The 23,488-nt window shown below is 40.2% G+C and overlaps 1 protein-coding gene across 1 annotated transcript in view; it reads left to right on the top strand.

The window, feature by feature from the left end:
• The window catches only part of LOC126207900 (protein FAM161A-like), a 216,266-nt gene that overhangs the window by 51,366 nt on the left and 141,412 nt on the right, over window positions 1-23,488 (top strand). Inside the window, exons 2-3 of the mRNA XM_049938884.1 lie at window positions 2,127-2,282; window positions 22,636-22,863. Of these exons, the coding sequence (XP_049794841.1) occupies window positions 2,127-2,282; window positions 22,636-22,863 (384 nt within the window). The remainder of the gene's footprint in view (window positions 1-2,126; window positions 2,283-22,635; window positions 22,864-23,488) is intronic.

The following is a 23,488-nucleotide window of genomic DNA, read 5'->3' as shown; positions in this document are numbered from 1 at the left end:
CACAAATAAACATATGTATTGCACAGATCTTTCACTTAGCTGATTCTGTACACACTTCTATTTGCATGCTGTAGAAGAGCACTGAGTTTCTCTTGATCAGAATTGCTAAAATGTGCAGCAACAACAAAGCACATCTTCTACCTATTGCAGCTAACATGTGTGCAAAATGTCATTAAAACTGGAGACATTCAGGTGATGATGATTCCTATAACTGGCTCACATAATGTGGAATGACCCAGTTGGTAGCAGAGGACAATTGTGTCACTGCGTTTTATAATGGAAGGTAGAGTGAAGAAAAATCAAGCTACCCTCCTAGCATCTGTGAACATAGAGAAAGCTTTTGACAACATAATGTGGAATAAGATATCCTTAGGATATTGGAATGAAAATGTAGAAATAGATGAACGTTCTAAAAAACTCAAATGGGTGTAACAAATTTAGAAGCTGAAGAAATTGAGTAGGGCAAAGTTGCAGCTTACCATCATTGTTGTTCAGTTTGTGTTAGAGAAGCAATAATGGAAGTGCAGAAAAATTTCAGAACAAGAAAAAATTCATGAGGAACAGATATCAGTACTAAAGTTCACATACTATAGAGCCCATTTGTCCAAATATAAAGAAGACCTTTTGAAGGACCAGAATATAGCTCAATGATAAACAGATCAAAGGCTGAGGTGATGGAGAAGAACAACAACAACCCACTTGACATAGAAATTGGGAAGAATGTGGTAGTGGAGGTGAAAGAATTCTCCTGTCAAGGAAGCAAGATTACAATGGATGGTTGAAGCAAGGAAGATATTGGACATAAATTGTCACAGCTTTCTGCAGTGGAGCACTTCTATAGATATCATGTATTGATATGGAACTGAGGAATAAGTCTTGAGAGTGTATGTCTGGAGCACAGCATTAGATGGAAGTGAAATGTGAACCATCACAAATCTGGATAATATGAAATGAGAACATTTGAAATGTGATGTTATTGGAGAATGTTGAAAATTAAGTAAACGGAGATAGTAGTATATGTGATGAAGAAGCATTAAAAATAATGGGTGAGACTGGATGTTTACAGAAGATATCTGCCAGAACAGTGGCAAGTGAATGGGCTGCAACATCCAGGGATAATTAGCCTGGCAATGGAGGGAGAAGTAGAGGGAAAAAAATCAGGGAGGCAGGCGAAGACTAGAATGTGTAAAGCAGCATATGGAGAATGTTGTATACAATAGCTGAATAGAGATGAAAGATTATCACAGCAAGGGAATAGATGGAGGGCAACATTAGATGTTTTTTGGGAGTGCAGCGGGCCGTTGTTTTCTGCCATATTTGGTATTTCATTTGAGCACCTACCATACACATTCACATGAGCTTTCAGAATCTCGGACAGTTCAACTGAAGATATCTGATAGTTCCAGATGAAATATTGTGCATGGTAGAAAATGACTAGCAGCTGCACTTTCAACACATCACTGAACATTCAATACACTTGAAAAATTTCAAGGTTCACAGCATTAAATGAGTTGATTGACTGATGACTTGATAAAAACACAAACAGAGCACCTTCACCATTACATCATACTGTATTTGAAACTGTTTCATGCTATATTTGATATGATACTAATTTAAAAAGTCATCTTTACGTAATATGTGATATCTTGTCCGCTTGCTTATTTGTTTCAGTCAGTGTACTTTTTTAATACATTGCCTTACTTTTACAGTTAACAGGAACACTTTTCTTTTTGACATAGTTATACCATTCAGTACAAATAAGTTTTGTTTCCCATACATCATTTAAGTCTTATGCTCAGTCACTATAGTATGTGCAACTTAAAATGTATTTAGCATGGAGCAGACGTTACAAAAATATGTTTGTGTGCAATACACACATAATGGAATTGCTTTTATCTTCTGGATGAATTCATGAAAATAAAATTTACAGTTGGAGCAGGATAATTTTGTATTTAATTGCCTTCTTTATAAATGATTCATATCGTGGTCATGCCTTTAAAATAATGTTTGTTTAGTAATAATTTATGTTTCAGCATAAATCTAGACATGTTTCCCATACATAAAATTTAATTATTTGTGAACTGTGTGCTATGAGATAAATAATAGCACTTCATAATTTTTGTTAGAGATGAAGAAGAGAGACGCTTAAATGTGTTGCGAAATGAGCTTTATGAAGATGATGACAAATCAGAAGAAGAAAAGAGTATTTTTCGAGCTAATCCTGTGCCTCTGCACACTCATATGCCACTTTATGACAAAATAATGGCCCAGCAAGAGAGAAGGTATTAAGAAAAAAATTCTTGGTATGATGAGAGACAACCTCTGTTATTATCTTTGTTAAATGATGTTGTATTTTTAGTTTAATTACTGTTGATTTCTTTTGCTGATACAGTTTCTGAGAACTCACTGGTGTATTTAGTTTATCATTATAGTTGAAGAATAAATCACAGAGGTTTAAAATTTTTTAATCTTTGTTAATTTGTTTTTCATTAGTTTTTATTTCAAATTTATGCTTACTCACATGCTTATTTGATTTATGTTTATATTTATTTTTGTTGACAGGCAACACTAATGATCTTTCAAAGATCATTTGCACAGTATGCTCAAGAATTACAGCTATGTGCTTTAAAAAAGGCTGAAATTTAGTAATTTATAGCACATATTCTTATGTTAGCTATTTTGAAAATTGTTTGTCTTCTTGACTTGTGTGTTCCAGTCCTTAACCAATGTGTCTGGAATAGTGTACTTCTTTGAGGTAAGAACAGGTGTTATTAGTTTCATTTGTGGTTCATTATCAATTTAAAACAATGTTCTTCTTTGAGGTAAGAACAGGTATTGTTAGTTTCATTTTTGGTTCATTATCAATTTAAAACAATGTGGTGTATGCATTGCTTATCCTTTTTGTTATTTATGGATTTCCTAGCCTGCATTGGATTCACAGATATTATTCTGTTATTTGACTGAAACTTTTATGAAACAAAATAGCTATAGTTACCACAAATCAAAGGCAGTTGTACTCCCTGTATGTGATTAGCATGCCATTAGATGAAGTGTAAAAGTATTGATGAAACATTTTGAAATTGCAAATCATTGCAACATTTTCTTTGCCTTGCACTGCTCGGAAATAGTCTGATTACAGACTAATTTCATGACAAGCTATTCCTGCGTTTGCATTGTTTGAACGATTATTAGGTTACAAAACACAATTAAACAACCATTCCTAATCTTCCAAAGGGAAGTCCAGTATGGAATAACAATAAATGGTTCAAATGGCTCTGAGCATTATGGGACTCAACTGCTGTGGTTATCAGTCCCCTAGAACTTAGAACTACTTAAACCTAACTAACCTAAGGACATCACACACATCCATGCCCGAGGCAGGATTCGAACCTGTGACCGTAGCAGTCCCACGGTTCCGGACTGCGCGCCTAGAACCGCGAGACCGGAATAACAATAATACGGAAACAATAGAGCACTGCTCACCATATAGAGGAGGTACTGAGTCACAGAGAGGCGCAACAAAATAGAATACAAGAAATATTTAAGCTTTCAGATAAAGCCCTTCCTCAGAAATATAAATCGCACATTCACACAGCAATAACTCCTCACACACACATGGCTATCGTCTCCAGGCTTAAGCCTGAATGTAACTGTGTATATGAGCATCAATCTTCTGGGGTGGGTGACGTGGTTAGGGAGGAGGTAAATGGTGGGAAGGGAGACATAGTAGGGCAGGGTAGGGCTACTAGGTGTAGCATCAGAAGGGGGAGGGGAAGGGCTTATGGGTGCATTGGTGGGACAAAAGGCTTGTGTGTACTGTAGTGGGAGCAAGGAGGGGTGCAGGCAGGTGGAGGGCAGGGACTAGTGAAGGTTGAGGCCAGTGGGTTCACTGCAACAAAGGCAGTTCCCACCTGTAATTCAGAAAAACTGGTTTTGGTGGGAAGAATCCAGATGGCACAACTTTGAAATATGGTAACCATGGATGTATTTCTCCATCAAGTAATGGAATCCAGATGGCACAGGCTGTGAAGTAGTCATTAAAATGAAGCATATCGTATTGATTGACATGTTCAGCAACTATGTAATCTAGCTGGCTTTTGGCTATACTTTGGCAGTGGCCATTCATGCAGCAGGGGAATTGTTAGTAATCATGAACACATAGTCATAGAATGCGGTGCAGTCATTGCAGCTCAGTTTTTAAACCAAATGACTGTGTTAATAGGTGGCCATGCCTTTGATAGTTTATTGTTTGCTAGTGACAGGACTGGGGTAGGTGACAGTGGGAGGATGCATGGAAGGTCTTGCATCTGGATCTATTGCATGGTTATCGTCCTTGAGACAAAGAGTTGGGATCATGGGTGGAGTAGGGACAGACAAGGATATTATATAGGTTGGGTGGGCGCCAGAATATCTCCCTCCAGCAGTGGTACTCCACCACCCATGTAACCTATGCAATATCCTTTTCATTCTCTAATCCACCCTTCTACTTGGTATTCCACCACTGACCCAACCAAGCCCCGTGCATTTAAGTTGGTGTTGTGTGAATGTTTAGAAATAAACGTGCCTCTCTGTACTTTCCTGAAGGTCTGCCCATGCATTTGATGCATAAAAGATGATTGGGTAACACATAATTCCCAGCCCTTGGTTGACAAGTAGGACTCGTACGTACCCCTGGTAAAGGCCAGGCCTAGGGAGGGGTGATTGTCTGAGCTGGTACCTTCCTCTATGTTGACTAGTCCCCCTGTCTGGAGTCCAGGAGGTGTGATCTGAGGCACGGACAATCACCTGAGGTGGGTGAGCCCCTCCTGATGGAGGCCCCCAGCAGGAAGGAGCATGCTGTTACAGACACTGGCAGTCATGGGGTATTTCTCCGCAATGAGATACTCATCTCAAACATGTAAATGGGTTAAGGTGAAAGAATCACTGCCTCTACCAGCTGCACCCTGATACTCCATGGTGTCACACACAGAAGATGGTCACAATTTCATGACCATTAATCCATTTCTTATTCGTAAGGGTGCAGATGCCATTGCTGGTTGTGTGAAGTCACATTCTCAGTTTCATAATGGGACCTAGCTTTTGGAGACAGATAGTGCTTTATAAGAACAAAAACTGTTTAATACAACACTTCTCCATTCTATCCTGTTAAAGTAGAGGCCTGCCACACTCTGACTCCCTCCCATGGTGTCAAATACACCTGGCTGATTAATGACCTGACCGAGACTGAAATAACAGACTATCTCACTGACTAGAGATAAGGAATTAGTGCCAGTCCGCGCTCTGTTCATCACATTTGACCATGTGGTACTTCCATAAAAAATTAAGGCTGTCTATGGAGCTATCACTGTCAGAGCATACATCCCAAATCCCACACATTGCTGTAAATGTCAACACTACAACCACACCTGTGAATCTTGTGAAAATGCAGCCCAATGCATAACCTGTGGCAAGCATGCTCATCGGGATGTGTGTCCACATCCTTCCCCTCACTGTATGATCTGCGAGGGTGATCAAGTTGCTTCCTCCTGTCACTGTCCAATCTGCCTCAATGAGAGAGCCATTCAGGAGATATGGATGAAGGAAAAGGCTCCTACTCATGGCTCATAAAATGTTGGTGAGCCACAAACCTTGTACACAACCCTCTGGCAATTATAGTACAGTTCTAACTACACCTTGGCCTACGAAGGACATGGCTATGCAGACTGGTGACTTCCATTTAGTGCATGGTCGTTAAATTGTCCAGCTCTAAGGTCACACACTCATCTTCACCTGCAATGGGTGCATGCCATACAACAAACCTTTGCCCACACCAGTAAAACTGGATGCCTTGCGAACACAAGCATGGAGGTTCAAAAAGGAGTATTTCCGCAATGACTTTCTGCATACTTCTAGCCAGCCAGCGTCTGGGTCTGTGCCTGACAAATGCCATGTTTCTAAGTAGTCAAACAAGGCAAACAAGCTTCCCCTTCTCCGCCTCAGCATTCTTCATCAACAGTGTCACCATGCAATATCCTTACCCAGCCAACCTCCTTTTCACAGGGACGCATCACCAACAACCAGTCTAGTGGCCAACTGAAGACGAATACCGACACCTCTGTCGAACTAATGGACCAGGATCCTCCAGCCTGTGTACCTAGTCATTGTCCACATTCAAATTCTGGCACTCGGCAGCCACTGCAGTGACTGTTCTCTTATTTGACCCATCTCCTGTCTGTCATCAGATATGGTTATTTTCCAATGGAATATTTGTAGCATCAGATACCGTTTGGTTGAATTACAGCTCCTCTTGTGGTCCTACAGTCCAGTTTTTTTTTTTTTTTTTTAAACTCCAGGAAACAAAATTATGACCTCAGGATCATTTTCACCTCCCACACTTCACTTCAGTCCATTTTGACCTTCCCACTGAAGCAGGTACACCAGTTCATGGGGGAGTCATGGTGCTCATTCGAGACAACAGCTATAGTACACCATTTCCTTACACACCTAGCTTCGAGCTGTAGCTGCCCGTCTTTCACCTTCTCTCTTTGGAATGTCTACTCAACTTCATCTTCCTCCTCCCTTTTTGCTGCTTAATGACTTCAGTGCCCACCATACCTCTACGCTCCTATCCAAGAGGCTCTCCTAGTAGATATCTTCAGCCAGCTCAATCTAATATGTTTGAAAACAAATACATCCACATTTCTTCGCAATTCCATGCAATCCTTTTCCCCACTTGGACCTTTTGGTCTGTACTACTCAGCTTGTCGTCATCTTGAGTGGTCCGTTCTCTCCAACACACACTTGAGTGACCATTTCCCCTGTGTCGTTTGTTTGCTAATGCCTAGCCCATCTGTGCATCCAACCGACAGCTTTGCAAAGGTGACTGGCAGCTCTACTCCTCACTGGCTGCTTATGATTTACACCATTTCCCCTGCATTGATAACAAGGCAGAAAACCTTACAAATGCTGCCCTTACTGCTGTGAATGTACCATACCTCACCCCCCTTCCTTGTCGTGATGTGCCCCCATCCCCTGGTGGACTGACACATGCCATGACCCAATCCGTGCACAGAGACAAGCTCTGCGCGTTTTAAATGCCATCCCAAGATGGCAAACTGTATTCGTTATACACAGCTACATGCGCAGTGTTGGCGCATTTTCAGGGATAGCAAAACATCTAGTATGCTTTCTTTTCAAAGCCGTTGTAACAAATTTACTCCCTTTTCTGTTGTTTGGGGTAATCTCCATTGGCTTTCAGGAACCGCAGTTCATTCCCTGGTCTGAATATAGTGAATAATGTCATTGTAGATCCTCTTGATATCTCCAAAACCTTCGGCCAATGTTTGGAAGACATTTCAAGTTCCACTCACTACCATCCTGCCTTCCTCCCTCTGAAATGGGTGGCAGAGGAAGGGACAATGTCTTTCTCCTCCCAGAATCATGAAGGTTACAATACTGCTTTTCCTATGAGGGAGGTTAAACATGCACCCTCTTCGCCCCAGTCATCTGCTCCAGGACTGGATGGTGTTTACATTCTGATGTTGCAACAGGGCCTTCGCTTTCTCCTCCACGCATACAACTGTATTTTGACGGATGGCACATTTTGCAGTTGCTGGTGTGAGGCCATTGTCGTTCCCATACCTAAGCTTGGTAAGGACAAACATCCTTCTTCCAACGAGCACCAAATTTCCCTCACCAGTAGCATCTGCAAGGTGATGGAATGAATGGTTAATGGTCATCTGATGTGGTGGTTTGAGTCTCAGAATCTCCTCACTAACACCCTATGTGGACTCCATAGGCACCACTCTGTAGTTGATCAATCATCACCTTGCCAACTCATATTATGAACAATTTTTTTTGCGGGAGTGTCAAATTGTGGCCATGTTTTTTTATTTGGGGAAGGTGTATGACACCTTCTGTAGGACGGGCATCCTCTGTATTATGTAGGAATGGGGCTTATGGGTGTCCTGCCCCTTTTTATCCAGGAATTTTTAAAAGACCGTATTTTTAAGGTACATGTGGGCTCTGCTCTTTCAGTTTTGCTCAAGAGAGTGGAGTGCCTCAGGGTTACGTGCTCAGTGTTGTCTCATTTGCTATCGCCATGGATCCTATTATGGATTGTCTTCTGCCAGGTATCGCAGGCTCTCTTCTCATTCATGAATTTGCAGTCTATTGCAGCTCTCAATGAACCTGTCTACTTGAGCGGCACCTTCAGTGAAAGTCTTGATCATCTTTATTTGTGAAACATCAACAATGGCTTCCACTTTTCCACTGACAAGACTGTTGGTATGAACTTGTGGTTCCAATAGTTTCTTCCCCCATACCTATATTTTGGCCCATTCCTTCTTCCATTCAGTGATACAACAAAATTCTTGGGACTCACGTTTGACAGGAAACTGTTGGTCTTCCCATGTCCCTGACCTAGCAGCTTGTTGTACTCGCTCCCTCAGTGTTCTACGTGTTTTATGCAGTACCTTATGTGGAGCAGATCGGACCATTCTCCTCCATTTATACTGGTCCCTTGTCCATTTAAAACTGGGTTATGGGTGTACTGTATATTAAACTGCACATCCATCTATTGTAAATCATCTTAATATCATCCACCACTGTGGGATACTTTTAGCCACTAATGGCTTCTGTACTAGTCCTGTTGAGAGTCTTTATACTGAGGCTGCTGACTTACTGTTGTCCTACCAGCTTGATGTTCTCCTCAGCCATAATGCAAGTCATCTGTCTTCTCTGACCGGTCACCCTTATTATGCTCCTTTTTTTGACGATTCCCTCAACCATCAATATGAGCTGTGCCCATCTTCTCTGTTGGGGCTGTGCCCATCTTCTCTGTTGCCTCCCAGAGTTCACTTTCGTTTGCTGCTTCAACAGCTTCGCTTTGTGCTCCCTGTCATATTCCCCATGGGTTTGAGCTCTTCACTGCCCTGAATTCGTGCTGAGGTACAAGTTCACTTTGGACTCCATTCACTTCCTAAGGACACTACTACTACTGGCCTGGTGTATTATAGCAAGTTTCTTGCACTTCACATGCAGCTTGAGAGGACAGTGTCTTCATCTACACTGATGGTTCCAAGACAGACCACGGTGTCAGGTGTGCCTCTGTACTTGGCGATGATCCTTTTCAGTATTGGCTTCTTGAGCAGTTCTTGAATATTTTTTTTTTTTTTTTTTACTTCAAAGCTCTATGCCCTCTAGGCCACCTAGTACATCTGATGACACGGGCTTCCAAATTGTGTCATCTGCTCAGATACTGTCAGTGCTCTTCAGAGCCTTTACTTGCTGTACACAGTCCAGTCTTTAGTACAGTGGATCCAAGACTGCCTCTACTCACTTACTATGGGGGGAGCCAAGGTGATGTTCCTGTGGGTTTCTGATCTCGTCGTCATGCCAGGGAATGATGTTGTTGATGTTGCTGAAAAGGCTGCAGCTCTCCTCCCTCAGCCTGCTAGGCATTATGTTCCCTCTGATGACCTTCGTGTCACTGTCTGTCTGCATGTAGTATGACTTTGAAGTGTACAGTGACCTTTACTTTAGGGGAACCAGCTCCAGGACATTAAACCTTTCCCAGTAGCATGGTAGACTTACTCTTGGTCCTCATGTCATTGGGAGGTCATTCTAGCCTGCCTGCGTATAGGACACTGCTGTTTTAGTCACCACCATGTATTAAGTGGTAATCCTGCCCTGTTATGTACCTGCTGCTCTCAACTCCCAATGGTGCACCACTATCTGACCCAGTGCCCGTTTTTTAACTGTTTACATCTGTGTTTTCCATCTACTTTGTCAGATTGTTTTAGCAGATGACCTGCTTTCTGTTGATCACATCTTACTTTTTATTTGTAACAGTGGCATGGTGCAGCAAATTTGATCCCCCACACCCTGGTGGGGACCTCTGCCATCTCAAAGATGTTTTGAGAAATTTTCCTTAGGGATGACCTTGTCCTTAGCTGCTCCTCTTTTAAAATTGCTTGAGTGGGTTTTTGCCTTTTTCACCTCATGTTTTTATTTAGCACTCATTTTTTCTTAGGATACGGGTGTCTATGACCTTAGCAGTTTTGCATCCTAAAGCAAGAACCAACAAACCCACCCCACCCCCTGCCCCCCCAGGAATGTTTTTCCTACAAGCTCGAGGAAGCACATACTGAAAGCTAGCCAAGCTCTGTACCTTTTGTTTGTGTACCTCCTGACATGCAGTGTTTCTATCTTTTGGTAAGTCGTCTCCTTTATTCCTAAGTAATTCATCATTCTCAACCAGATTTTTATTGTGTGAATGTGTGAGAATTTTGCTACTGAGGAATGACTTTGTCCGAAAGCTTAAATATTTCTTGTATTGTGTTTTGTTGTGCCTGTCTGCAACACAGTGCTTCCTTGATATGATGAGTAGCAATATATCCTTTCCATATTGTTGCTATTCCTGATTTTCCAATATACGTATCATAATATCAGTAATAACACAGTAATTCTTGAGAAAAGTAATGAACAGTTATGTTAGTAGTGTAATACCCCTACAATATAACATGTAGCATTTGAACACTAACATCCTGTACATGGACATTTTTTAACAGTCAGAAATGTAGGCTACCATATCTGAACAAACTGATCAACTTTGTATGACTGCCAACTGCACATGCTCTGGTAAATCAGAAATTGGTACTTACCTGCAGTGACTACTGTAGTTAAAATAAAATTTTTGGCATTAATTGTCATAACCTAAACACATCACATGACCAAAAGAAATAAGTGGTGTCATTCTCATGGTCTGACTAATCTTTACATTAGTCACAATATTGTTTATCTGTTTCCCCCATCATTTTCTTGTTAATAATATTACAAATCAAAGGACCACATGTAGTATCTGTTTGTTTTATTTTTATTTGTACGATCAGATCAATCATTTTTGTGTGAGTTAAATATAAAGGGTGATTATAATTACAGCTAAACTTTCAAAATGCAATAGAAATAACACCATTGGTCAGAATGACGTCAAATTGCAATGGAATATTATCAGAGAAGGGGGAAAACGTGTGGCAGAAGGAAAGAAGTACGGTGAAAATTGGTCAATAGATGGCACTGTATGTGTCAGAATATGTAAATGAAAACACCTGTCATGCGCATGACCCATTGAAGTTGGTGCAAACACGCCGGGTACACAACTTTTCCTCATTTCCTGTCTGCAACATTCGCCATGACTGTCTCAATGCAGGACTGCGCTCTGCTTGTAAAGTGATGACTGTGCACACATCACTCTGGAGAAGTTCTGGACACAGAAAGGTTTTAAAAAAGGCATTGGTCCGATGACTGCCATGGGTCTGGAGAAAATAATTTGGAAAAGACGGGTTCTTTTGGAGTGCAACCTGATAGAGGGAGGAAATGAACTGATTCGAAGTCAGTGGAAGTAGTGGCCACAGCAATGCACGAAGAGATTAGTGGTAGTGTGCAAACGTGTAGTGCATGGAGAATTGCCCGAACATTGGACATTTGATGAGACTTTAATCACCCAACAATCAATTAGGAAAATTACATTTTTGTAAGGGCTGGGCTTGACAAGATCTCATGGGAAACATTACTTAACGCCTTCTGTAAAAACTATCTAGAGACAGAGACTCATTGATTATTTCTTGGGGGTAAAAGATTGTAGCCACAAAAAAGTCTATCTAAAACGTATTACTTTCAGTATCATAAAAAAGGACATCATGTGTATCAGATAAGCATATATTGGACGCAATGACATCACAATCCAAATGTTGAAGCTTATTATTGACACACTTTTGCCCACCGTAACAGATATCTTCAATCACTCCTCAACCACAAGTGTATTCCCTGCGGCCTGGAAACAGGGTCCATTTAAGCCACTACCTAAAATGGACTTTGCTGCAGCATCCTCTGATTACTGACCTGTTTGCATTCTTCCTGCACTGTCAAAGACCATAGTATATAAAGTACATAAACAGATAGCAAACTACATAACCACAAGCAACCTACTAGATGCAAACCAACCATTGCAGCACAACTTCTGCCTTAATAATGATAACAGGTGACCTGTAGCTTGCCATTGATGAACAAAAAGTTGACCATCATGTGCTTCGTAGACCTCAGCAAAGCCTTTGACACTGTAGACTTTGACAGTTTGAGAAGTAAACTTAGCAGACCAAATTTATAGCCAAGTGCAGTGCAGTGCAGTGCAGTGATTTCACTCATACCTGCCATCTCGCCAGTAACACCTCATGTACAGCACCATAAAGTCACAATGGAGAAAGTAGTAGCAGGCGTTCCCCAGGGTTCAGTATTAGATCCTATATTCTTTTCCTTTTCTGTCAATGTTTTATCATCAGTTTTGTCCTACTGCAAAAAAACACACATACACTGATAACTTCCAGTTGTATCCAAGTTCAAAACCAATAAACCTGAACACAGCTATTGAGAATGTCAGTACCCACCCGCATGCACTATCGAAATGAGTATATAGGATTAATGCTCAGTCCATCCAAAATCAAACTGGTACCACCTGATCATTCTAGGCTCATTAACCCAAATTATTGGGAATCCCTACCATCTTTAATTCTAAATGGGACAAATATCATTTTCTCTCCTTCAGCAAATTGTCAAGGGGTAATAATAGAAGAAAATCTATATTGGACTGAGCATGTAACTGCAATGTCAAAGGAGGCATCAATGTCTCTCCATGCCCTACCAAAATATAAAAAGCTTAAATAACAATATTTTCTCTCTCGACTTGAAAAAGAAACTCATACACACACTTATACTTCCAATTATTAATTACAGCAAAGTTATTCTGCAAGGCCTTTCTCAGGAAAACTTATGGCAATGGGAACTGATTATGAATGCATGTGTTCATCATATCTGTGATGTGTAACTCTTTTATTGTGTCTGACCATCATATACACAGCTATCCTGGCTGCGTGCAGACAAGCGCAGAGATTTCCATACCCTCTGTGTTTTCAACTGTCTTACCAACTTACACTGTCCTCCATATATTTCCTTGACCTTAACGCTCTTGTCTGGACAACATGGCAGAAACATCCATTCCCATCAGAGCAAAATCCTTTCTGTCCTATTCCATTGTTCAGCCACTTTCTCAAAGTCCGTCTCAGTAGCAGGAATCCGACTCTGGAATAAGCTCCCACATTATACTAGAGAAATCATCTACAGCTTCAGAAGACAATTAATGACATATCTATAAGAGAACAATAATGACTGCTATAGTTACTGTACCCGCTTGTTACCCCTGTATATTCTTCTTTCCATCCAGATCTTCCTCATTCTCCAGTATCCGTACCTGGTGCAGACTCCTTAAATTTTTTTTCCCCAAGCTTGTTGTATCAAAAAACACCTGTTTTGTACACCTATAAATTCTTTTTATGTCTGCCACTATCATTATTGTTATTATTGTCATTATTATTATTACAGTAAAATTGGATCAAAATGGAATGTTTATAATTCAGAAATCTGTCCAAACTAGATATTTCAGTCCGTGTGCAGTCAATACACTTCTCTATGCTAATTTTTTTGTACAAAGCGGAATGTGTCTAATGCAGAAATGGAACACAAATTTTAAGATGTAATTAATAATTCATCATATAGTGTGAAAAAAGCTCATACAGTTTTACTATATTACAGTATACCGTAATCTCTCATGTCTATACAATGACTCTATTTTCAGCTTGAAGCTCTTCATCTCCGACAGTGCTATCACATGAAACAGGTGATTGTTGTTCTATTGAACAATGGTTTTACCTGGCAAGATCAATAATTCCAAATAAATACACTACCTGCATTGTTTTCTGTCAATCTGAGTTTACTTGAAGCACTTTTAAGTGACAACATGATGTTGAACGAAAAGTATGTGTTACAAACACTTAACAAGAAGATTAAGGTAATTGAGTTGAATGAGAAAGATGAACTCTCTGTGTGCAAAATAAAGTTGCATTTCAAATGCAATAAAACACAAATTTATGAAACATTAAGAAATAAGGATAAGGTACTGCATGAATGGATGAAATGGAGTGGACAAATGGAAAGAAAGCTGAGGAAGAAGGGAAATGAAGAAATAAACATGATATTGTGAGAATGGTTCGTAAGTTCAAGGGTGAAAAACTTACCTTTGTCTGGGCCCGTGTTGGGGAATGATGTTCTAAATGTCCCTAAAGACCGTGGGAATGTGGAGTTCAAGGCAGCCGCAGGATGGATGGACAGATGCAAAGCTAGCCACAGCATCATGTGGGGTGAAGTGTGTGAGGAAGCTAAGGATGTGCAGGAAAGTGTAACAACAGAATGGATGATAATACTGCACAGTCTAAATCTGAATTATGATTTGAAAAACCTGTTCAATGCTGATGAAACTGGTGTGTTTTACTGCATATTGCTTTCAAAATCTGTAGCAATTAGAGGTGAAAAGTGCATTACGAAGAACTGTCCAAGGAAAGACACAGACAACTGCTGTGTGGAAACGTGTTAGGTGAAGTGGAGAAGCCACTGGTGATTGGAGAGGTGACAAAACCCTATTGTTTCTAAAGCAGAGATGGCAGTAAGCTTCCTGTCACATGGTGAAGCAATAAAAAGGTGTGGATAATGAGTGGTCTTATGGAAGAGTGGCTGGGCTTTTTCATTGCCAGAATGAAGAAAGAAAATGTCAACTTCTCTTCTTCATAGACAGTGCAGCCTGTGTCTGTTAGTGGCAGCAGCAGCAATAGTGCAAGTACTGCCAGTATTAACTTTATTAGTTTATAGTCAGTATTATTTACTCACATTGTCAGTATAGACACTTAAATCATTTTAATTCTATTTTCATTATTAAAATTGTTATTTCTTAGGTAATTGTGATGTAAAAAAGGTATTGTATGGGAGAATCTGATTCAATGTAAGGGAGTGCCTGATGGTCCTAGCCAGATCAAGTTAAATAAATAAATAATGAAAATATAACAGATTGAGAACATAGTGTTCAGAACATAGTGTTCAGAATCCTGCACATGATACAAATATATTCCATCTAAGAGCAACAAATAGATCTGAACTCTGTAAAGATGTCTATGTAGAAACTGGTATCAGTGACCAGGAGGCTGTTGCAGCAACCAAAGTACGAGGGTTGTTTTTTAAGTAAGGGCCGTTTTTATTTTTAAAAAAAGACACAAATACTTTTGTAAAAAAACTTTTATTTTCTCATTCTACACATTTTTACCTATTTTTCTACATAGTTGCCTTGTTTATTTAAGCACTTGTCATACCGTACAACTAAGTTTTTAATTCCCTCTTCAAAGAGTTCGGCCGCCTGCTCTGACAGCCAGGAGTTCACGGCCTCTTTCACTTCATCGTCGTCATTGAAGCGCTGCCCGCCAAGATGGTGTTTCAGGTACTGGAAAAGGTGAAAATCGCTAGGAGCAAGGTCAGGGCTGTATGGTGCATGGTCCAAAACTTCCCAGCCAAAAGAATCAATCAAATCCCGAGTCTTTTGAGAGGTGTGAGGCCTAGCGTTATCGTGCAGGAGCAAAACTCCTTTTGTCAGCATGCCGCGCCTTTTGTTTTGAATTGCTCTGTGGAGCTTCTTTAGAGTTACACAGTAGGCATCTGAGTTGATGGTCGTTCCTCGTGGCATAAAGTCCACTAGCAAAACACCGCGCCGGTCCCAGAACACAGTTGCCATAATCTTGCACTTTGACAGCGTCTGTTTGGCTTTGACCTTGACGGGTGAGGTTGTGTGTTGCCATTCCATCGATTGTCGCTTGCTTTCAGGAGTGATATGGGATACCCATGTTTCATCTCCAGTGACAATTTGACTCAACATGTCATCCCCTTCTTCCTCGTAACGAATCAAAAAGTCCAATGAAGTGGCAAATCTCTTCCCTTTGTGGTCCTCTGTGAGGAGTCTGGGTACCCACCGAGAACACAGTTTCTTAAAGTTTAGGTTTTCAGACACAATTTTGTACAAAACCGATCTTGAAACTTGTGAAAATTCCAAAGAAAGAGTGGAAATTGTGAATCTTCTGTCCTCACGAATCTTTGTTTCGACTGCAGCCACCAAATCATCAGTGATCACAGAGGGCCAGCCTGAGCGTCCTTCATCATGGACGTTTTGACGGCCATTTTTAAACTCTCTAACCCATTGACGCACCTTACCTTCACTCATTGCATTCAAGCCATAAACTTCTGTTAACTGACAATGAATTTCTGCAGCTGATAGGCTTCTCGCGGTCAAAAAATGTATCACTGACCGTATCTCACACGCGCCGGGTGATTCAATAATCGTAAACATTATTAAGTAGCACAGCGATGCGTACAAACGTCAGCTACAGAGCTGCAACTTGCATCAGTGTGAACGGGAAGGATGCCGGCAAGTGGCGCGGTGGCTTGTTGTGGCGTCCGCGCGAACTACGGGACTATACGCGCGAACGGCCCTTACTTAAAAAACAACTCTCGTACAAAGGGCAACTAAAACAAGTAGAAGGATTTATATTTTCAGCAAACTACATAAATAAGCAGTAGTGTCAATCCCAATAAAGAACTCAAAACATTTAGTTGTGGAGAGAAAACGTAGAAGAACAGTGATCAGTTTCAGAAGAATATTTGAGTGCACACCTGATAGATACACTCAGATGACAAAAGTCATGGGATAGTGATATGCACATATACAGATGGTGGTAGTATCATGTGGCAAGGTATAAAAGGGCAGTCCATGTCATTTGTACTCAGGTGATTTATGTGAAAAGGTTTTTGATTTGGCTAGTATTGCACAACAGGAATTAACAGACTTTGAACACAGAATGGTAATTAGAGCTAGATGCATGGGACATTCCACTTTGGAAATCATTAGGGAATTCAATATTCAAAGATCCACAATGTCAAGAGTGTGCCAAGATTACCAAATTTCAGGCATTACCTCTCAACACAGAATACACACTGGCCAATGGCTTTCATCGAGAGCAGTGGCATTTGCATAGAGTTTTCGGTGCTAATAGGCAAGCAGTACTGCATGAAATAACCACAAAAATCAATGTGGGATGTATGACAAGGACATCCATAAGGACAGTGCATTGAAATTTGCCATTAATGAGCTATGGTAGCAGACAACCAAAACGAGTGTCTTTGTTAACAGCACGACATCATCTACAGTGCCTCTCCTGGGCTGCTTATCAAATCAGTTGGATCCTAGCTAACAGGAAAACAGTGGCCTGATCAGATAAATCCTGATTACAATTGGTAAAAGCTGATTATGGAGTTTGAGTGTGGTTCTGACTCTACAAAGCCATTGGCCCAAGTTGTCAACATTGCACTGTGAAAGCTGGTGGTGGCTCCACTTCTCTCAAAACCCAGAGAAATTCTGATTACATGTGAGGTTGTTAAAGTGCGCGTCATTTATGATGGCGGCTGAGTTTAGGTTTGTCCTGCGCATCTGAAGTCACAAAACACAGTCAGCCAATGAACAGAGAACGATGTTGCCAGAACTCGACTGCAGTGCAGAGCAGGGACGAGTGTCTTCAGTTTTAGAAACGTTCAGTCATAAATAAAGTAATTGAACAAAAGCACCGTCTTGATAGCAGACTTTCTTTTATAGAAAGTTTGGAAAAAGCATTCTTTATAATAATTGCTTCATATTCTATTAATTAATTAAACCATACAAGCAATAAGCAGGCGATAACAAGGAAATGTGGTTGTATCATTCTCACTAACTGCTTTTTCGCAATAAAGAACAGCGGTAATTGTTTATTTCCTATTGTACTTCGACGAAACGTAATTCATAATCATACCAACAGTGTTTGTCAGTATTTTGTGTGATATTTTAAAGTCCTCCGAGAGAGACAATGAACGACGAGCTGCGTTAGCGTAATGGTTAAAGTGTATAGCTACTAAGCGAAAGGTTCTGAGTTCAAACCTTGATAGGTGATTGATATTTTCTTTATTTAAAAACAATATCGAAGTGTCTTACTTCATGAATTTTATTCGTTTGAATGTAATTTTTTGAAATTTCTAGTGGCAACTAAAATCGACCATACGGAAAGTATACACTATGGACTTTTACCTCTGCTAACTTGAAAATTTTGTGCAATGTTTTACTACATCTAATGCTGCACAATAACTGCATTGAACATCGAAACAAAATTAAGTCATTTATGTGGGGAAGGTATCAGTCAAGAAGATGTGTAAAAATCAAATTTTTGGGCCAAATAGTTTTTGTGAAATCGAATGATAAAGTTTGTCAAAGCAGTCGAAACACCATGTGTCTGCACAGGCGAGCAGTGCAATGATGACAAAATCACACACATCGCGGAATGCAGGGAGCACGTCTCTGTAGCAGCAAAAGGGTTAATGCGGCCGTGGTGGCTTTACTTCATAAACTGCGCGCTCCCCCCTAAACGTAAGTTTGCCAACTATACTATGGCGCTGCTTCTCTTGGCGCGTTCAACTGGCAATGCAGCAATCTTCCGCGTCTGGGCGGGCATGCGCGAACCACCAAGATAAAAGAATTGAACTATAGTGGCCAGACACTCACGGATGTGACAGATCTGAAATTGTGGGTATCAAAGGAAAACCAAAAACCCTGAACTTGGCTTTCAATTATTCCTTTACAGATGAAAATCGAGGGTTATTGCCCCAATTTAATTCTCACGCCACTGTAAAGACAGGTGATGCAGATATTAGTGTCAGTGGTATTGATAAATGGCTGAAATTGCTAAAATTGAACAAAGCTCCAGGACTCAATGGGATCGCTATCTGATTCTATACCAAATTTATGGCTGAGTTAGCTCTTCTCTTAAGCATAATCTGCTGTAGACTCAGACAAAAAATCCTGCCCAACAGTTTGAAGAAAGCACAGGTAACACCCATCTAAAGGAAGAGTAACAAAAGTGATCCACAAAACTATTGTGCAATATCCTTGACTTTGATTTGTTGTTGACTCTTAGAACATAATGAGATAGCTTGAACAGAATTACCTCCTTCAGGCCAAACAGCATCAATTTTGAAAACACTTATAATGTGAAATGCAACTTTCACTTTTGTCATGTGACACCCTGAAAGCCATGGATCAAGGTAGTCAAGTAGGTGCTGTATTTCTCGATTTCCAAAAAGCATTTTACTCTGTACTTATTACCAGAAGTATGATTGTATGGGATAACAAATGAAATTTTTGACTGAATTGGGTATATTTTCTTTTTAGGGAGGATGCAGCATGTCATCTTGAATGAAGAGTCATTAACAACTGTGGAAGTGATTTCAGGTGTGCTCTAACTAAGTTTGTTAGGACCCTTGGCATTCATGTTGTATATTAATGACCTTGTAGACAGTATTAGATGTTTCACAAATCAGCAGGCTGAAAGAACCTGCACAAAATTTCAGTAACATCCTGATAAGATTTCAAAGTGGGGCCAAGATTCACAATGTACTTTAAATCTTCAGATATGTTCACAAAATGAAAAGAAAATGCAGTATCCAATGACTACTGTTTCAGTGAGTCAGTTGAAATTGGTCAAATTATACAAACACCTTGGCATAACACCGTGTAGGGATATCAAATGGAATGATCACATAGACTCAGTTGTAGGTAAAGCAGGTGGCAATCTTTGGTGCAGTCAGTCTACAAAGGAGATTGCTTACAGATCACTCGTGCAACTCATTCTAGAATGTTATTCAAGTATGTGGAACCTGTACTAAAATAGGACCATGAATGCTCACAGGTTTGTTTGACCTGTGGGAGAGTGTAACAGAGACGATGAAGAAACTGAACTGAGATACACTTAATGATGGATGCAAACCATCATGAGAAAGGCTACTTACAAACTTTCAAGAACCAGCTGTAAATGATTACTCAAGGAGTTAGAACCCTCTGCATAAAGCTCTCGGAATCAAGAGGACAAGATTGGATTAATTACAATGCACACTGAGGCATTTAAACAGTCATTCTTCCTGCATTCCATACAGGAATGGAATAGTAAGAAGCCCTAATAACTGGTACAGTGGGAAGTAACCTCTGCCATACACTGCACAGTGGTTTGGATACTGTGATGTAGATGCAGTCCTGTGGAAGACCCAAGTGCAAGACCACTCCATTGCATCCACCCAAGCATATCCTATTCTAGCTCTATTACTGACATAGCTACCATATAAGAGACTGGACAATCTGTGAAAGCTTCATGTCAAACTTCAATTTTGCTGCAACCTCTGTACAGTCTTTTGTGTTGGCATGGGCACCAGTGAGCTGTCTAGCTGAAAGAATGGCTACTACAAAATTGTGACCAAGAACAAAGTTGAACACCCAGCTTCCGAATATGTTGCTGAATACAACATACTTGACTTCACTGGCTGCTTCACCACCTGTACTGTCTGGCTCCCCCCTTTGCCTCTCCCCAGTACCAGCTTAAATGAATTACAGCAAGAATTGTCCAGTCATCGTTAAAACACATTGCTCAGTCCCACATTCATCCTAACCTCAGTGTATATTAGTCCTTGTCCTACGCTCACCTCCTCCTTATCCCCAGCCTTCCACTTCGTCACTTCACTCTATTAATATACATTCATGATTTTTTTTTCTTTTTGTGGTCTCACTCTTACTTTTTTCTTCTCCCCATCCCAACTCACTCCTCCATATCAGTGTGTACCACACATTCCTGTACGTGTCTGCAGCAGCATGGAATCACCTAAACAACATTCCTGTCCTGTTCTATTGCTGCCTTTCCCTCTTGCCCATCAGCCTCCCACTCCTCCACCGTTCCCTTCCTCTTTATGTCTGCTTGCTACTGTCAGTCACTGTATACAAATACTCTCCCAAATCAGAGTGCAGTGCAGTGACAGGGCAGAGTGATCGGCTGGAACAATGTGTGTGTGTGTGTGTGTGTGTGTGTGTGTGTGTGTGTGTGTGTGAGGGGGTGGGGGGGCATGGTCATGTGTGTGTTATTGGTAGTGTTAGATCTGTAGGAGGACATTGTGTGAAAGCTCGGCAACATTTTCAAGGTTATTTGTGTGCTTATCAACTACTCAGCTATAGAATGCGAGCTTCCTTTATTCCTTCCAATAATTGTATTTCACCCAGGACTTTCTCTATTGCACCCTGAGATTTTATTTTGCATGACAAAATTAATTTTTGTTTTTCTTGTATGTGTACGTCATAAATTTTGAATAAATATTATACTTATGAACTTTGTGTCATATATTTTTATATCTAGCACATACTTTAAGTTTGTAATTTCCATATTGACCTGCCATTTCAGTGGTTATGGCCATTGAATCTGTTTTTACAACGGTATCATACACTGGCTGAAATGGAAAGCATTAAACCATGAACAGTTTGTCCTAATGGTACCAAACTGGCACTCTAGTATTTCCATGCCTGTGGAATATGTTGATTAAAATTTCATCATTGTGTGAACTTATTTTCAGGTTTGAGAAAGGTTGAGTAATTGACATAAGGGATAGGAGGGCATCATACTGGCTGACTGTATAGACAGTTGACTGTGGTACTGTAACAGCAAAATAAGTGGTGGTGAGATAGACTCCAAACAACAGTGTGGCAAGAATAGTAGGCAAAGGTCCTACTAGAAAAATTACTCCATGAGGAGGTTGTCAGATTGTTCCACTAGTTCTGGTGAATAATCTGGGTATAGGTTACAGCAGAGTGTCACTCAGATGTAGAGGACATATTACTGGAAACTGAGTTGAGATCTCAAGTTGCCAAGTGCCATTTATTGATGACATCATACCACAGATGACAGAGTCAACTGGGGCACTGAGTGACATTCTGATTTTCAGCATGAAACTAGTTTCTTGTTTGTAATGGTCAGATTGACACTATCGTGCAAATAAACAATCTGGAGTAATGTCATAGGAAGCAGCAATCCTCAAGACCTATACCTCTCCAATTCCTGGGATCATAGTGTGGGGAGCTGATGGATATGAAACAGAACTGATATGATAACTGTTGGAAGGAGGCTGAATTCTTGCTAATAACTGACAAGAATGGTAAACTACACTGTGAACACCATTCATAACCAGGGTATCAAATGACGTATTTCAGCAGGATAATACAAGACACAAAACAGCAGTACATAGCACAAAAACCTTGTGGAGTGTGCAGATCCTTCACTGGTTTGCCTGGCCCACTAATTTGTCACCCATAAAGCATGCCTGAGATGTGATGGGAAAGCATATACATTCATACACAGCATGTGCTTCAGTAATTTCTCAAGATGATATTTTTGTGCTGTTTGCTTCTGAATACAAGAGAGTATTCATGCCCTTGGAGATCGCACCTCATGCTGAAGCAGTAGTGTAATGGAATGAAATGAAATGGAATGAAAGTTTAATCACCCATTAAGTGATGAACACCTCTATAATGTTTGATAAATATCAGACTTCTGCTTCATGTTGTAACTGTCTCCGCTTCTGTCAGTGTAATTATACTTCATGTTCTCATATGCAGAGAAAGTTAATATTTTATAGGTGTTGGTTTCCATATGTGTACTCACGTGTTTGTGTGTGTGTGTGTGTGTGTGTGTGTGTGTGTGCGTGTGTGTGTGTGTGAGAGAGAGAGAGAGAGAGAGAGAGAGAGAGAGAGAGATCTAAACTCTTTGTAGTAGAGTCCAAATATCACATCAATAAATTGGTATAAGATGATGATAAACAATTACATTCTTTTTTATTCCTTAGGAGGAAAAAGTTACGAAAACAGTTTATTGCAGAGCTTCAGTCACAAATGAAGCCATTCAGTTTTGTTGTAAGGGATGAAGAGCGTAAAAAACTAAGTTTCTTTCGTTCAACGCCTGACTTGAGTGCAACGGGGGAGAATAAATTCAAACCTTTTCGTGCAAAGCCAGTACCAAAGAACTTATTTGGCAGTCATGTGTACCAAAAAATGAGAGAAGATGAATTTTACAGGTAAAGAATACTTTCTTTATTTGTAGACAATCTGTGTCAGAAAAACTATTTTCTCCTCTTTAGTTAGTTCTACATTATTTTGTTAAAACTAGATATATGTGTAATTTTTTCCTTTGTAAACTGGTGGTGATGGCACAGCAAGCTAATCAGGTACTGATAATCTGTTATTGCCATTCCTTTTGTACTGTATGATCATCTTCATTGCCAGAAATGTTACACAGTTAAGCACATACTAAATGTAACAAAGCTGTACTTACTGTTTAGGAATTGGAGTTCTCATCTCTATTCTGCTTTATGTTTTTGATTTCCGTGTCACCTTTCCCACATACGAGAAGTAAAAATAATCTATTTTTTGTGCCCAGTCACATTTAATTTTTTTGAAAAAGAAAGTAATTTTCCTGCATGAGGCTGTTTTATATTTAAAATAAAAACACATCCATAATATAATATACTGTGTATACTGTTACAGTGACTAAACCCACATAGGGATTGCGCATTTTTCATTCTATACACAAAACCTCACATTAGCAATTGTACAGTATAATGCCATTACATGTTGTCCTAGGGGTAAAATTAGCTAAACAGCAAAGGAACAGAATGTCTGTTTAAATATAATATAGCCTCA

The sequence above is a fragment of the Schistocerca nitens genome, chromosome 1, assembly GCF_023898315.1.
Source record: "Schistocerca nitens isolate TAMUIC-IGC-003100 chromosome 1, iqSchNite1.1, whole genome shotgun sequence".
Lineage (NCBI taxonomy): Eukaryota > Metazoa > Arthropoda > Insecta > Orthoptera > Acrididae > Schistocerca > Schistocerca nitens.
Note: the sequence above shows the minus strand (reverse complement) of the source record. Positions and strands in the feature narration are given on the sequence as shown.